Here is a 17,011-nt window from a genome sequence, read left to right on the forward strand (position 1 = left end):
GTTGGAAACATGAGGCTATCACTGCAAAGTCACTCTTGGTCTTTAAAGTACTTTTACAGCTGAATACGGAACTCTTTTATTTAAATCCCTGTCTGTTGTAGATGTTGAAATCAACCAAAGTACACGAAGAGTGTACTTTGCCAGTTTGAAATGTCGGGACTTTTAACTGCCAGGTACTAGCCCCGAACTCCAGTCCTGCCCGCCCCCAAATACGGATGGGCCCTTTTGCTCCTCGCAGCTAGAGGTTTAAGATCCACTCCCTCCCCGCGAACTGTCTACGCACGAGGGAGGCGGGGCGCGTGTCCTCCGCGAGTGGTAGCACCTTCTGGGGCGCCGCCTGCTTCCACCCAGGGCCCGGCCCTGACGTCACAGGCAGGGGAATTATAAAGCGGCAGGTGCGCGCCGCCCAACGGCCGTTCGCACACCGGGGTGCCAGCGCCACAGAAGTCCCCGGGAGAGCCCGAGGCGCTGCGCCCGCAGCCCCGAACTCCCGCAGCCTCGGAGCGCGGTGCACAGTCCCGGTCTTCACTCCCTCTTCCCACACCCGCTCCTTTCGGCCGCAGCTCCGGTCCCAGAGACCGACTTGCCCCAGAGACTTAGACGCCGCAGCCCCGAAGGACCAATGAGAGCCCCGCTGCTGCCGCCGGTGCCGGTGGTGCTGTCGCTCTTGATCCTCGGCTCAGGTGAGGCTCCCCCGGCGCTGAACTGCGGGCTCTTCTCCCACAGCAGGCAAAAGCTGTTGCCTCTTGAGTAAGGCTTTTACTTCTCCAAATCTGCACCGCGGGAGGTGATCGCTATAGCACCTTGCCTAGGAGGAAGAGAGAAGGGAAGACGTCTCAGACGTCCAGGACAAGATGTCCCAGAGAATCTCTGTACTTTTTCTCTAGCCCAGCCGAGGAGGCGAGAGAGGTCATTGGAACCGAACCCTTGGTTTCACGGTTAAAAAGATCAAGGTCTAGAGAGGTGAAGTGATTTCCGCAGATCTTGGGCCCAGCAGCGTTTGCTGCCTCCTGCCAAATTCTCCATCTCCTCCGTCTAGTGATTTCATCTTTACTTTCCCAGAGGTAGTGTCCCGGCGAGAGGTTAAAACTCCACTCTGATGCTGTTTTATTGAGCCCTAAAAGAAAATGCAAGATAAAGCAGTGGCTTAACTCTGGGCTCAAAATCTTACTTAGTACTCAATTTATTCTCTATGTAGTAATAATAATGAAAAATGGCAATAATAGATATAATTACTGTTTATTTTTTTTTACATTTTATGTACATGATCTTTTAAAAATACGAACACATATTAAGAAAATTTGATATTTATATCTAGAACCTATTGAAAATAGGCCAGGATGGCATTCTAGCAAACAAAATGCATTTGGAATGTGAAGTGATGAGAATTTTTAGATATTACCTATCAAGTAATTGTATTAGATTAATTTGCCAATTTGGCAGGATTTTTTGATGTGGAAATTAATGTGGATTACCTGTGGAAAAGAAAAATATCATAGAAGCAGCTCTGTAATTGGGACAGCTGAATTTGCTTGCTGGCAAAAATGTAAAGTTTCTTTCATAGAAGTGACTCAATCAAAAACAATAGCACATGTGCAATCACTGCTTTGGTGTCAAAAGATAAACATTTCTACCTAACACAGCTGACTGGAGAGAAAGGCATTCTACTTTACTTTTTCTTTTCTTCCCTTATTCCCTCCCCTGCAGGCCATTATGCTGCTGGATTGGACCTCAATGACACCTACTCTGGGAAGAGTGAACCATTTCCTGGGGACCAAAGTGCTGATGGATTTGAGGTTACCTCAAGAAGTAAGATGTCTTCAAGAAGTGAGATTTCACCTGAGAGTGAAATGTCTTCTAGTAGTGAACTGTTGTCGGGAACTGACTATGACTATTCAGAAGAGTATGATAATGAACCACAAATACCTGGCTATATTGTAGATGATTCAGTCAGAGGTGAGTAGAGGATAAAGCAAAAATATAGCCTATGAGATGTAGGTTTAATGAACAAAGTTGCTTCAGAAGAAAAGCTCCTCCCCAAATTTTCTACTAGCTTTATTGTACATGCATCAGTTGCATACTCCTTAGGTAAACTGAGACAAAAAGAACCACAATGTGGGCACATCCTATAGGGCCAGAGTGATCATAGATGGTTTATGTCTCATTTTTAAACCTAATCTTCACAATGACTTTAGGAATTGTTATCCTCATTTTACAGATGTGATAACTGAAGCTCAAAAAGGTTGTTTTGTGCTAGTTTCCACAGGTAACAAGCAGGTGAGCTAGAATTAGAGCTCCAGTTTGTTTGATTCTATGCAGAAGAGACACTAAGCTCTTTCCCACTATGCTGCTTGACCCCCATTCTGAGAGACAAATTTAGACATTAACCTATCTACTTTGTATCTTAGCTTTTTTATCCCTTTCCCTAACACCCTCCTTCCCTAGATAAACTGCATTTTAACACAAATAAGGGAACAGAGGAAGTAATGGGACAGGAGGCATTAGACTTTAGCATTTAAGTAGTAGGTGAGGGGAAACTGATGGAATAATGATAATAATACCATCTGGAAATAGTAAAGAAGGGTGAATATTCATAGATTTTGTATTGCTAAAATCACTATTTAACCAACCCCAAATCCTATTTGTTGGTTAAATATTCATGACCTATGGTTTCTTTCACTTACCCGTTATTTCATATTTTAAAAAGGTCCTTTGCTTGAAGTGAAAGTAAAGAAGTAAGACATAAATATTACATACTTTGGAATTTGAAGGAAGAAGAGGTTAACGTTAATAAGATCTAAATATCCCAGGAGCGTCCACTACAGAGGCAGGGAAAGATGGTTTCAGAGCTCTTGAAAGACTTTTCTGTCCTGACTTGGAGGCTCCTTCCCCTCTCTCTGGTTCTCAGGAATGGTGAAGGGACATCAAGTGGTATCACAGGGACAGTGACTGGGGTAAGTGGGAGGTGAAAAAACATTTAGGGAACACTCCACTTCTCTCCCTTCCGACTGAAAGTGTGTCTTTCTGTGAGGCAGGAAGGGGTTCATTTATGCTTATTTTTGAAGGCATAAGATTAGACCATCAAAGTCTTTAGAAACTGTTCCCTTAAGCATGTTTCAAGTTGTTAACACTTTAGAAGGACAAGTAAATGATTAGTAGGACAAGTGACTAGTGTTCAAAATTGCAATGCATTGTGAAATCGAGTGAAAATGTTGGTTAAACACCTTTGAAAGGCTAAGTTAAATGTCTATGATGTTAGTGTTTATTGCAACACTTCAGCATAGTGACTATTATTTGTCTCTGTCTATAGTTTGTAATCTATCTGATAAAGTGAAGTTACGTTCATTCAAAATATTTCTTTTAAAAGACTTTTCTATCTTGTGCTTTTTTTATCATCACAGAAAATTTTCAACACAGAAATTACATAACCACCTCTTAAACATCTGCTCCAATTTTACTTTTGTTAAATATTATAATAATCTGCTAAAATACTTAGTATTTATTTAACATTCCCTTAATTACAGATATTCTACCTTTGATACCCTAGTTGACCTTCATTATGTTTCTATTGTTTTGCATTTAATGGTTGCTGCATGATCTTTATGACTAACAGTATTTTTTCTTCACTGGGATCTGTTTGCTAAATATTCACTCAGATAAACCTTTTCAGACATTAGTGCAACAAAATGCACAGCACTAACATGGAAAGTCCTTTCGTATCTTTAGCATGCAGGTAAACTATACCTTGCATAACTGCAAGACTGAACAAAAGTTTCTGTGGATCTGATGACATAAATAAATCTCTGAAGCATTGAATACAAATATTTCTGGGCTTCTGTTTTCAAATAGATTGACCACAGAAATGAGCTCCATGGAAAATATCAATTGATTATAATCTCTTGTAATCTGGGAGGTGGAGCATTATGACATAAAGTAACTCTGAGTTATAATTCTCAGTTTTTCCACCTGCAAGTAGTACTCACTATTTCCCAGCTATAATCATGAGTGGACACTATTTGCAGGTAGAAAAAACTAAAAATTATAAATTAGTGTTACTCAATCCTCTCTAACTCTTACATTGCGTTAGGTAATGGGGCGAGCATAGCTGTTATCCCTGTGAGCTTTCACTGTTATGACATCTTTCTCTCATGTCTCTAAAATGATATTCAAGATTGAGAGACTCTTGCCAATAAATCTTTTCTTTTTTAGTTGAACAGGTAGTTAAACCCCCAAAAAACAAGACAGAAAGTGAAAATACTTCAGATAAACCCAAAAGAAAGAAAAAAGGAGGCAAAAGTGGAAAAAATAGAAGAAACAGAAAGAAGAAAAATCCATGTAATGCAAAATTCCAGAATTTCTGCATTCATGGAGAATGCAAATATATAGCACACCTGGAAGTGGTAACATGCAAGTAAGTTTTCCTAAAGTCCATAGAATTCTGTATTTCTCGCACTATGTCTGAAACCCCTAACTGTAGGAAACCATTTATTTTTCCAGTGTATAAACCAAAGGTCAGTAAACTTTTTACTAAAGCACCAGATAGTAAATATAGGCTTACTGGGCTGAGATTGTTATATGTACTTATATAACCAATTAAAATATAACTATTTAAAAATGTAAAAATTGGTGGGTGCGGTGGTTCATTCCTGTATTCCCAGCACTTGGTGGGGCTGAGGTGGGCAGATCCCTTGAGCCCAGAAGTTCGAGACCAGACTGGGCAACATGGTGAAACCCCATCTCTACCAAAAATACAAAATAATTTAGCTGGGTACAATGGTAGGAGTCTGTAGTCCCAGCAACCTTGGAGGCTGAGGTGGGAGAATTGCTTGAGCCCAGGAAGTTGAGACTGCGTGATCACACCACTACACTCTAGCCTGGGTGACAGAGCAAGGCCCTTCTCAAAACAAAACAAAAATGTAAAAACTATTCTTAGCTTGCAGCCTGTTTAAAAAAACAAAAAAGCAGAAAATGGCCAGATTTGATCCATGGGCTATGGCTTGTTAACCCCTGCTTACAGGCTCGCTCTCTCTCTCACTGTGTGTGTGTGTGTGTGTGTGTGTGTGTGTGTGTGTGTGTGTGTATGTGTTTTAAAGCTCCTTTAAAAAATGACCTAAAGGTGATTTTTACATAATCTTTCATGTTGCTTTAACCTCCTCCGCCCTCACCTCCCACAAGCTGCTAGCAGATTAAATAATAGCGGAAGGTATCAACTGCATAACAAATCACTGAACTCATCAGTTGGTCATAAAAGAAACACAAAGAATGACAAGGTGTGTCTTCTTGGAATATCACACCCAAACTAATCTCAACTTGTTCTTATACTAATAGATTCTTAGTTAGAATGCATTCTATGTTTCATTATTTGAAATACAAGTATATGGCATAACTTTTTTAATGTTGGAATTAAATTGTGCTTTATGATCTGAAAAGTAAGCTTAAAATACACAGAATGTTTTTGTGATTATAATTTTAAAATGTGGATTGTTTGCAGTTGTCAGCAAGATTACTTTGGTGAACGGTGTGGGGAGAAGTCCATGAAAACTCACAGCATGACTGACAGTAATTTATCTAAAATTGCATTACCAGCCATAGTTGCCTTTATATCTGCCATGATCCTCACAGCTATTGCTGTTATTACAGTCCAGTAAGTATGACATAGTTTACAAATTCTTCATACAGTAATGGTAGGCTAAGTTTTTCAGTATTTCTCTCATACTCTACTCTGGTATTTTAGATGAATTATTCTATTGTCACATAATCTTTGGTTTATATTTTTATATTTGACTGATAAACACCACAGAAAGTGGTCAACATTTATGACTGTGGCTGCCATTGAAATTTAATATGTAAAGCCCTTTTTCAGAAGATCTAGACATTTTTTGAACTTAAAAAATTGATGGTTTTAGTTCACGTCATTTTTCTACTCATGGCTACTCTAGAATCTCAGAGAACATTTGTATCTTCTGTGAAGTCTTATGCTTCAGCCAGCCTCAGAAGCCAATTACAACCTGGTTTATAGTAGATTCATAGTATCAGATATACTGCTTTAATACCGAAAAACGACAAATAACTACTAATCATCAGCATCCAAGAATAGATATGCTTTCTGCTCATATTAGAATTCAGAATTCTGAGTTAGGAATATTGTCACATGGTGCTAATTTATTTAGAGCTTATGCTTATAGGAACTCAATTATTAAAATGTAAATTTTCATCACATGACATGGCATAGCAAGCAATGACAATTCTATTACTGTTCCACTCCAGCATATCCTTTCTGTGTTCATAATAATAGACAACACACTTCACTTCATGACCAATGAATGTTAGGAGTAGACTGTGCCAGGTAGTATGCAATGATGGGTACATCAAAATGGCATTGTCTGTCAAACAGAAGTTATGAATAAGGGAAGTTGGGGGAGGACATGAATGGCTCTGTGATGACTCATGTGCTGCTAGAGCTTGGGAAAAGCAAGGGACTCATTCTTCTAATTTTAGGTCTTGGTAAATTACTTTAACAGCTATCCATTTGTGTACCTGATCTACCACTACTGTCATTCAGGAAACAAGGGGTTATCTTCTGCCATTGTTTGCAATTATTTTAAATTTAGATCAGATTATGATAAAATGATACATAAAAATTGTTTTATTGGAAATATCAAGTTTGATATGTAGCTTAAATTTGTTTTGTACACCCTAGAATTTATCCTGTTTTTTTAGTACCTCATGCCAGATATGGAAATGTGTTTAGGAGAGATACTCTCAGACGAACCATTATTATTCCGAAGGATAGAATAAAACAATCACTGTTTTGTAATAATTAAACTTGTAATTATTCGACTTGAAATATTTAATACTTCTTTGGAAAGTAATGGATACATTTTGTTATGTTAGCACTATTAAAATTAAGCAGTGGCATTTTTTTTTCCCATTTCTCCTGTATTCTCCTTATGTTTGAAACATAAACACTAAACCTAAGCAAAAGTTGCTGGGTTTGATTTCATAATTGAGGTGAATTTTCCCCTAAATATCACAACAAAAGAAATTTTTTTATGATTTTAATGATAATGTTTAGTAGGTGGGTTAAAGACCTCCTAACAACAGGGTTGTTTATACAACAACAAGAAGCTTTTAAACTATTGAGTTTTTCAGGTGGAAAGTAGCAGTAAATTAAACTAGAAGGATATATTTTGTACTTAGAAATAATAAAGCTCAACTTGTTTTGTAAGCCTGTTTTAAAAATATTTAATCATTTAACCTGTGCAAGCATAGAGTCCTCCTATGGCAAAACTATATCATCATCTTCTCCTATTGTGCATCGCAGCTGTGCTAAGTTCTGCAAAAACAAGACATACGGATGTGTTTTACACCTCAGAATTGATATATGAAGACACACTTATTTAAATATAAGCCCTCTGGAAATGTGTTAATAAAAAATCACATAAACACCCCCTTAGAAATCGGTAATATTTTATAGCCAGGTTTAGGTTTAGTATCAAGTATAGTTATTACTGGTCTATAACTACTCGTGAAGTGGAACTCCCTGTACTCATAAAAACACCAATCAAATATATAGATGAATAGAATTTTGATAACATTAGAATATTTTCTTCTCTGAAGGTTTGGAAAACGATACTTAAGAAAATATGAAGGAGAAGCTGAGGAAAGAAAGAAACTTCGGCAAGAAAATGGAAATGTACATGCCATAGCATAACTGAAGATAAAGTCACAGGTTTGAGTTCTAAAATATATCTTTAGATCATATCAAAAATTTAACACTATATCCCCTCAAGAAAAATAAGGAATGTGTTTTAAATTATGTATACACTATGAACAATGGCTACATTATTGTTCTTTGAGTATGAGATAGAATTCAATATTGAGAATGGACTCTGTGTTCAATCAGTATTAGTAGAGATATAAATATGAGAGACACTGATCCTATTCTCAAAGAACTTTTTGTTTAGTACATAGGAAAAAAATGTAAGAGACCAGAATACCCGGAAAGCTAAATAAATGTCATGAGAAAGAAACCAATGGAGTATGAGAAGTTTCCAGTGAAAACAAAGAATCCAATGGAATTTATTTAGGGAGGAGGAAAAGATGTTCAGGGTAGCCTTGGAAGTGAACCTTAAGGGGCTAGTGAGATTGGTACAAGAAACTGTGAAGGGAAAGGAATGATTATATTAAGAAATGGAATAGATCATTTTAGAAACTTGTGAAAAATGGCTTGATCTAAATGAGTGTTAGGGGAGATACAGTCATGATGATAGGTTGAGCTCACATGGTGGAGAGGCACAGTTGGGGGTGCCTGCACTAAAACTGTGAGGGCATGGAGACAGACAATAAGCTGAATACTCTTGTTTACAAAAAGAGGTAGAAAGGGAGGGGATGCAAATTTGATAAATAGGTTGGTGAGAATATATACTTTTTCTTGCAATGATAGAGAGCTGAGTATGTTGTAGGTATAAGGTAAGAAGGTGTGAAGAGTGATATTTCCTTGATAATAAACGGAGCAGCTAAGGGAGAAAACTCCCAGAGGAAGAAGGAGGTAAGGAAATGAAGACCACACTTAAAGTTTGGCAGAAGAAGGAACTTTATTTCCTTAGACATTCAAGATAGATGATGTCATTTCAGTTGTTGATTGTCTAACTTCAGTGAGTTTAAGAGCTACTTGAGGGCCGGGCATGGTGGCTGATGCCTGTAATTCCAGTACTTTGGGAGGCCCAGGTAGGTGGATCACCTAAAGTCAGGAGTTCGAGACCAGCCTGGTCAACATGGTGAAACCCCATCTCTACTAAAAATACAAAAAATTGGCTTGGCGTGGTGGTGGGCACCTGTAATATCAGCTACTCAAGAGACTGAAGCAGGAGACTCACTTGAACCCAGGAGGTGGAGGTTGCAGTGAGCCAAGATTATGCCATTGCACTCCAGCCTGGATAACAAGAGCAAAACTCTGCCTCAAAAAAAAAAAAAAAGTTACTTGAGATGCTTGTTGAATATGCATATCCCTAAGCCCAGTCCTCAATGTACTGAACTGAAATTTCTGTTTTCAATGTACACTTCAGATGGTTCTGATGCTAGAACAATGCTATATTTAGCATTGGTGAAGTATAGATATTTTGTTCTTAGTCTATTACAGATTCAGCTCAATAACTCATAAAACAGATAATTATTTAGACCAATGCTGTACTCAGTATTTACTGCATCAACATTTTTAATGTTTTGGCTTCATGTAGTTAAGCTAAGACCAGCAACATGAATAAGGATGGATTTTTGGTTATTTTAATGCCACTGAGATTTTTCAGCATAGATCCCAGAATTATTTTAGTAAAAAAAGGAAAAAGAATATACTGTGCTAACACATAGTGGCTGCCTACTAACTGGTAGTTACTATTATTATGCCCTTGGTACTAATTATCCTAAATTAACTGTATATCGTAAATACACGGAGACATTTAATCTTTGATTTTAATTATGTCCACTGCATAGATCTGGTTAGGAAGACTATTGCTTGTTTGTTAAGCTGAATTTGATGCAACAGGTTTGAGCATATGCAGACTTCTACTAAAGTAGGCGTATAATCAAAGCAGGTGTGAAGGAGGAACTCAAGCCAAAATAAGAGTTGGTCTCTGAAAATCTTAGCATTTCTCATACTATGTAATAGAAAACAAATGACAGAAATTCTGATTCCTGATTATGCTTTAAAGTTTCTTAAAGCTTTGCTGGAATTGAGCTTATCTGTAACATTTTGTTTTATTTTCTCACAGGATATCACATTGGAGTCACTGCCAAGTCATGACCATAGATGATGAGTTGGTCCTCTTTCCAGTGGATCATAAGACAGTGGAATCTTTTTGTTACAATGGTTTTAAACTTGCAATTGTCACTTTTTATACTATTTCTGTATATAAAGGTGCACGAAGGCAAAAAGTATTTTTTCAAGTTGTAAATAATTTATTTAATATTTAATGGAAGTGTATTTATTTTACAGCTCATTAAACTTTTTTAATCAAACAGATTTAAAGTTTGAATATTAGTTATGATATTCCAAGACTCCAGTGTATTTTTCTCCTAACGGTTGATCATTTAAAAAGGCTTTTCTCTGTCTTTTTACTGTCTTTATGGTGATTTTTTAAAATGTATTTTTTTATTAGAAAACACTCTTCATGGAAAAATTATAATCTAGAGTCACATATTCCTCCTACAAACATGAATGTTTATAATAATAATCCCAAACTGGCCTTACTTCTCCAATGTAGAACTTATACCAAGCGCTGTTAATTATAAGTCATCTAGAATCAAAATAAGGCACTACCTCACTGTTACAGTGGACCTAGATATTATAAAAGAAACAAACTCACTGCCCATCACTATGACCATCATAGACAAAGAGACAAAAAAGGTTTGAATGTTACAAAGTAACATTTTAAGAGAACCAGGAAGTATTTGCATTTGCGACTGTTTTTCCTAATATCAAGACATGAATATATGAGTCACCTAAAACCCACTCCTTCTTTGCCTCCCTTTGTTAGTAATTTTTTTACAGTACTGTATTTTAAACAAATGGGTGTGTATTGGTGGTGGATGCTCTTTCAAGAACACTAAGATTATGAGATGGCTCACAGTTTGGTGCCTGGCTGATGAACTAAGTTGCCTGCTTGCCAAACAAAACAACCTTTATGATATGTGTATGGGGGGAGGGGAACATTACCAGCAATCATCTCATAGAAGAGAAATTCATGAATGAAAGGTACATTAAGCATTAACACCTTCATATGTCTCTGGCATATTATCCACCACATCCTTGCCCAGTGATCATCTAAGCAATGAACTCCCAGTCTCAGTTACACCTTATCACCACTTGAACAGTTTCAGATGCTTAAGCTCCTAGACTCCCCTCCCAGAGCTTCTCATTTCAAGGGAATAGAGTGAGTTGTTGGTATTTACAATTTTGAAAGATCCCTAGATGTTTCCCATATGCAGCTAGTGTTGAGCCCCAACCTAATTCACTAAATATTTATTGCAGATGATTCAAGTATAGTGTAAGACAGAAAAGCTCTACCTTTGAGACATTTACAACCTAGTTAGCCGGAGGTGGTATGCGTTCTCAATGCAGTACAGTAAATAACTGGATAAGGTGTGCAGCAGGGATCCCTAGGATAGCTCCCAGGAAGCTATGACATAGATCAGCTCAAATGCATCAGGGATGGCTTCCTGGAGAGATGCTACCTGAGACTTTTTTTGAAGGATGAATAGGAGTTACGGTGAGAAGATTGTTTTAGGCATAAACAAAATTACAAAGTCACCAAATGATGTGACCTGAAAGAGAAAAGACAGAAAATCATTCAGTATCATTGAAACCGTGAGTCAAAAGAGGATCTAGGGAAGCTGAGTGGTAAGAACAGGGTCACACTGTAGACCATGGGGAGCAATGGGAAATGAGAGTAGAAACTTGATCAGATTTGCATTCCAGATAGGTCACCAAACCACAGTGTTGGGGAGGGATTTTAGCCAAGCCAAAGGTCAGAAGTTAGGCTTGGAAGCAGTTGAGCTATTCCAGGTGGGAAGTAAAGAACACCTGAAGCTAAGAAGGGAAACTCAACATGGATTTGAAGTTTTATAAAAAAAAATAAATAAAAACATAGCTGGGGGCAATGAGGTGCACCTGTAGTCTCAGCTACCTGCGAGGCTGATGTGGGAGGAACACTTGACCCAGGAGACCGAGGCTGTGCTGTGTTATGCTCGCACCTGTGAATAGCTACTGCACTATATGCTCAGCCTGGGCAACATTGCAAGACCCCATATTTGAAAGTAAAACAAAAACAACAAAAAAATATTATTTATTATAAAAATGCTGAGAGTAATGACATAATGAAAGAAGAGAAGAAATCTGGGATAACTCTTAGATTCCTGGCTTCAACGTCTAGGTGGTTGTTGAAATGATTTAAAATAAAGAATCCTTGAACTAGCTGCCTACTCTATATTTTAGAAGGAAAATATAGCTTTTCATTTATTTTTGACTGAAGACTGGCTCTTCTCTATTTTGTAAAGTCATCCTTTAAAATTTGTAACAGATGTTTGAGGACATAACTATCAGCCTGGCCAGTTAGTCAACTGAATCAACCCTGGTCCTCACTACACATTTGAGACTAACATAGGTATGAAAAATTGGAGGTCTACAAGTGTGATAATAAATTCTGCTTCGGATCAGTTGAGTTTGAGGTGTTGGGAGGCATCCAGTAAGCAGTTATAGATACACAAGAAGTTCATGGAGAAAAAAACTTGTAGATTGAAAGTTATCAAAATATATTTGGTAACAAAAGCCATATAAGTGCTCAAGATTACCAAAGGAGGCTATAATCAGTCAGAAGATATATGTATGTTGAAAATTCTTGCCAGTGGTCACCATTGTGAAGGTTCTAGGCTTGCTATCCCATGTACTTTTCTAGCCCTTAAAACAAAAGTTAATGAAGTCATTACAGTGGAGTAGAAAGGAAAACCCAAATCCCTTAAAAATAACGATAAATCTTAAGTTTATTGAGTAGTCTTCCTAAGTGCTTTACATGTGGTAACTCCTCTAATTTTTTACAGGGTAGATACATTTTATAAGTAAGTAAATCGAGGCTCAGAAAGATTAAGAAACTTGACCACGGTCACAAGTAAATGACAATGTCGGGATCTCTGACTACAGAGCTGGTCCACTTAGACTCCTCTCTACTTCTCCTATAGTCAAGGTGTTTGTTTTGGGTTTGGAAAATTCTACATATATGATAGTTTAGCATGGCGTTGACTGCCATTTGTTTTCAGACTATTTAAATAGCTGGTTTATCTCTTTAAGATCCAAATAAGATGGCATTGTTTTTTATGTACCTGTGCTATCACCACAGTTTCCTCATCTCCTAAAATACTACTGAGCTCTTGTTTATGTGCACAAATAGAATGAAAAACAGAGACAAAGATATATAAGCCAAATAAATATTGGAAATACACGATTAAAGCTGGATACTGCTCGTTAGCCACCCCATTTTCTGAAAAGCCTGTTGTTTAGTTGGTTAAATAGCATCTACATATGTGTGTCATATGTGTGTTTTGCTTAAGTGAAAGTCAACTTATGAAATGCTGGTTAGGTTAGACTACAGCCTTCCTTCTGGGAGACAAACTCAATTAATTTCAGGATGTGATAAATAACATTTAGTTTTTCATTTTCCTCCATTTGTGATCTCAGAAGATAAAAGTCTAGAGTCAAAGTTAATTTTAGATGACTATCTGGCAGGTTAAATGAGTGTCTGTCAACAACATTTGTTTTCTCTTCCCTGGGTATCTCCAGCACTGTGTCACTTAGGGAGAGGGGCATGCTATTATCATAGCCAGGTCCTTAAGAGAGCCTCATCTCGTGAATTTATCTCAGAGAGCAGCAAAATGTTTTCCTTATTTGCCTGTATTGTGCCCAAGCTTAGGTGCTTATTCCGTGTATGAGATATCTACTTAGTAGCTTAAGAATCATAAAATTCTGCCTAAGCCTATTTCAGCTGAACTAACGCTTTCTCCAAGATAACTTTATCCCCTCTCCCTTTTTGCTCTCAGGTGAGGTAAAATTACTCTATTATATACTCTTATAACACTCACTAGTATTTCAATTAAATGCTTATTTGTGTAATTCTTTGTTTAACACCTTCTTCCCCTACTGGTCTATAAGCTCCCAAGGTCGGTGACTGAGTCATTTTTACTGCTCCATAAATATATGTTGATTGAAGAAGGAATGATTAGATGCCATTCAATATCATTTCTTTTTGTAATTGTCATCATTACAGAAAGTGTTTTTATCACCAGGAGAATTGTATGGGTTTGAAGTGCTACATAATGTGTCTACTCACTAGCAAAAACCATTTTATGAGTTATGAAGTGACAATAACAGCTTCTCAATGGATGTAATTCCCACTTTATTTAAGAGTATGTAAAACTTATACTCAAATTTTCAGTCAGTTTTCATCGGCCTCACTCAGCTATTCCTTTCAGAGGAAGTTTCTTTTGTCTGAAATTGCTTCTGATGTTAGATGTTCCTTCCTTCTTTATTTTTTTTCTTCGAAACAGTGGGACTTATTTCTTTTATCTAGTGATAGTTTTGTGTCCTTTGTGTCCACATCTCTCCCTTTCTTCCCTTATCAACTTCCTAGCTGCTCGTATCTTCTATTTTATTTATTACTTCTATAAGATGAACATTTTAAAGATTCCACATATGAGTAAGAACATGTGGCAGCTAACTTTCTGTTCCTGGCTTATTTTGTATAACATAATATCCTCTAGTTTCATTCTTGTTACTGTGAATGGCAGGATTTCATTCATTTAATGGCTGAATAGTATTCCATTGTGTATATACACCATAATTTTAAACCATTCATCTGTTATTGGACACTTGGGTTGATTCTATATCTTGACTGCTGTGAATAGTACTGCAATAAACATGGGGATGGAGATATCTCTTTGAAATCCTGATGGCTTTTCCTTTGTATAAATGCCCAGTAGTAGGATTGCTGGATGACATGGTAGTTCTATTTGTAGTTTTCTGAGACACATCCATACTGTTCTCAATATTAGTTTACTGTATGTTTATAAGTATCATTAGTACAACTATAACTATGGTTGTAGTTGACTGTTCTAGTTTACATTCCCACTAAGTGTGCATAAATTCTCTTTCTTCTACATCCTTAACAGCATTTGCTATTTTTTTCTTTTTTGATCATAGCCATTCTAATTGGAGTGACATGATATTTCATTATAGTTTTTATTTGCATTTCCCTGATGATTAGTATTATTAAACTTTAAAAATATTTTTCAGCCATTTGTATGTCTTCTTTGGAGAAATATCTGTTCAGATTATTTGCCCATTTTTTAATCAGATTGTTTATTTGCTGTTGAGATGTTTGAATTTCTTTTATATTCTGGATATTAAACCCTTGTTAGATGAATAGTTTGCAAATATTTTCTCTTTCTGTAGGTTGCCTCTTTACCCTGTTGATTGTTTCCCTTGTTGTGCAAAAGCTTTTAGGTTTGGTATAATCTCATTTGTTTATTTTTGCTTTTATTGCCTGGCTTCTGAGGTCTTAAAATAAGATAAAATCTTAAAATCATGAAATCTTTTCTCAGACCAACATTCTGAAGCATTTTCCCTATATTTTCTACTGGTAGTTTTAAAATTTCAGGTCTTATATTTAGGCTTTAAACCATTTTGAGTTGATTTCTGAATAGAGTGAGAGTTAAAGGTCAAGTTTTACTCTTCTTTATATGCGTATCCAGTATTCCAGCACATTTATTGCAGAAACTGTCCTTTCCCCAGTGAACGTTATTGGACTCTTTGTCAAAAAACAGTTGACTGTAGATACATGGGTTAATTTCTGGGTTATCTAGTTTGTTCCATTTGTTTGTGTGTCTGATTTGTTTTTATTTGTTTGTTTGTTTTTCCAGTACTATGCTGTTTTGATTACTAAAGCTTTATAGTATATTTTGAAATCTGGTAGTGTGATGCCTCCAACTTTGCTTATTTTGGTCAGGAATGCTTTGGCTACTCAGGGTCTTTCATGATTCCACATATATTTTAGGATGGTTTTCCTATTTTTGTAAAGAATGTCATTAGCATTTTGATAGAAATTGCACTGAATATGTAGATTTTTTGGAGTAACATTGTCATTACATATAAGAATATTATTTTTTTTCAGTTTATAAAATGAGATATATTTCCATTTTGGGAGGTAACTTCTTCAGTTTCATTTATCAGTGTTTTATAATTTTCCTTGTAGAGATCACCTCCTAGGCTAAATTTATTTCCATATATATTTTTACATTTTTTATAGTTTTTGTATATGGAATTTATTTCTTGATTTCTTTTTCAGCTAGCTCATTGTATATAGAAACAGCACTGAGTTCTCTATGGTGATCTTGTATCTCACAAACTTACTGAATTCAGTTAGCAGGTCTAAGTTTTTTGACAGAGTCTTTAGATTTGTCTATATGTAAGAACATGTCATCTGTTAATAGGGGCAATTTGACTTTCCCTTTTCCAATTTCGATGTCCCTTATTTGTTTTTCTTGCATATTTCCACTGGCTAGGACTTCCAGTACTATATTGAGTAAGAGTGGTGAGAGTGGGAATCTTTTTCTTGTCTATGATCTTAGAGGAAATGCTTTCTGCTTTGCTCCATTTAGTATGAAGTTAGCTATGAGTTTTTCATGTATGAACTTTATTGTGTTTAGGTACTTTCCTTCTATAAGTAATTTATTGGGAGTTTCTTACCCTGAAGTGATGTTGAATTTTATCAATTTTTTTTCTGCCTCTATAGAGATGATCATATGATTTTTGTCCTTCATTCTGTTGGTGGCATGTAGCATATTTATAGATTTGCGTATGTTAAACCATTCTTGCATTCCTGAAATAAATGTCGCTGGATCATGATGTATGGTCTTTTTTTTTAATATGCTGTTAGATTTGGTTTACTAGTATTGTGTTGAGAATTTTTGTGTCAATATTAATTAGGGACATTGGTCTGTATTTGTTGCTGTTGTTGTGTCCTTAATTGGCTTTTGTTGGAAGGTTACACTGACCACAAAGGATGAATTTGGAAGAACTCCCTACCCTTTAATTTTTTAAAAATGGTTGAGAAGACTTGGTTTTAGTTCTTTTTAAAAGTTCAGTAGAATTCAGCAGTGAACCCATCTTGCCCTAGACTATTTGTTGAGACACTTATGAGTGGTATATTCATATTTTCTAGTTATTCTTGGTTCAACCTTGTTAGGTTGTATGTGTCCAGAAATGTTTTCATTTCCTCTGTTTTTACTGTATTGGTGTATAGTTGTTCATTATAGTCTCTAATTATCCTTTGTATTTCTGTGTCAATCGGAATCATTTGAGTGTTATCTGCATGAAGAACATTGTGTCAGATGCGTTGGAATGTGAAGATAGGTAAGAGCCTGCCTTCTAAGAAGGTATAATGAAAGTGATTCACAAGGAAATAAA

General features: G+C 36.4%; 1 protein-coding gene across 1 annotated transcript; it reads left to right on the forward strand.

The window, feature by feature from the left end:
* Nucleotides 1–387: 387 nt before the first annotated feature.
* On the forward strand, nucleotides 388–10,021 carry AREG (amphiregulin). Its single transcript, XM_032261015.1, has 6 exons — nucleotides 388–683; nucleotides 1,708–1,956; nucleotides 4,210–4,411; nucleotides 5,492–5,644; nucleotides 7,621–7,732; nucleotides 9,771–10,021. The coding sequence occupies exons 1-5, from the start codon at nucleotides 623–625 to the stop codon at nucleotides 7,712–7,714; spliced, it is 759 nt and encodes a 252-aa protein (XP_032116906.1). The 5' UTR covers nucleotides 388–622; the 3' UTR covers nucleotides 7,715–7,732; nucleotides 9,771–10,021.
* Nucleotides 10,022–17,011: the final 6,990 nt, after the last annotated feature.

Source organism: Sapajus apella, unplaced genomic scaffold (genome assembly GCF_009761245.1).
Source record: "Sapajus apella isolate SASKATOON/1434 unplaced genomic scaffold, GSC_monkey_1.0 scaffold121, whole genome shotgun sequence".
Lineage (NCBI taxonomy): Eukaryota > Metazoa > Chordata > Mammalia > Primates > Cebidae > Sapajus > Sapajus apella.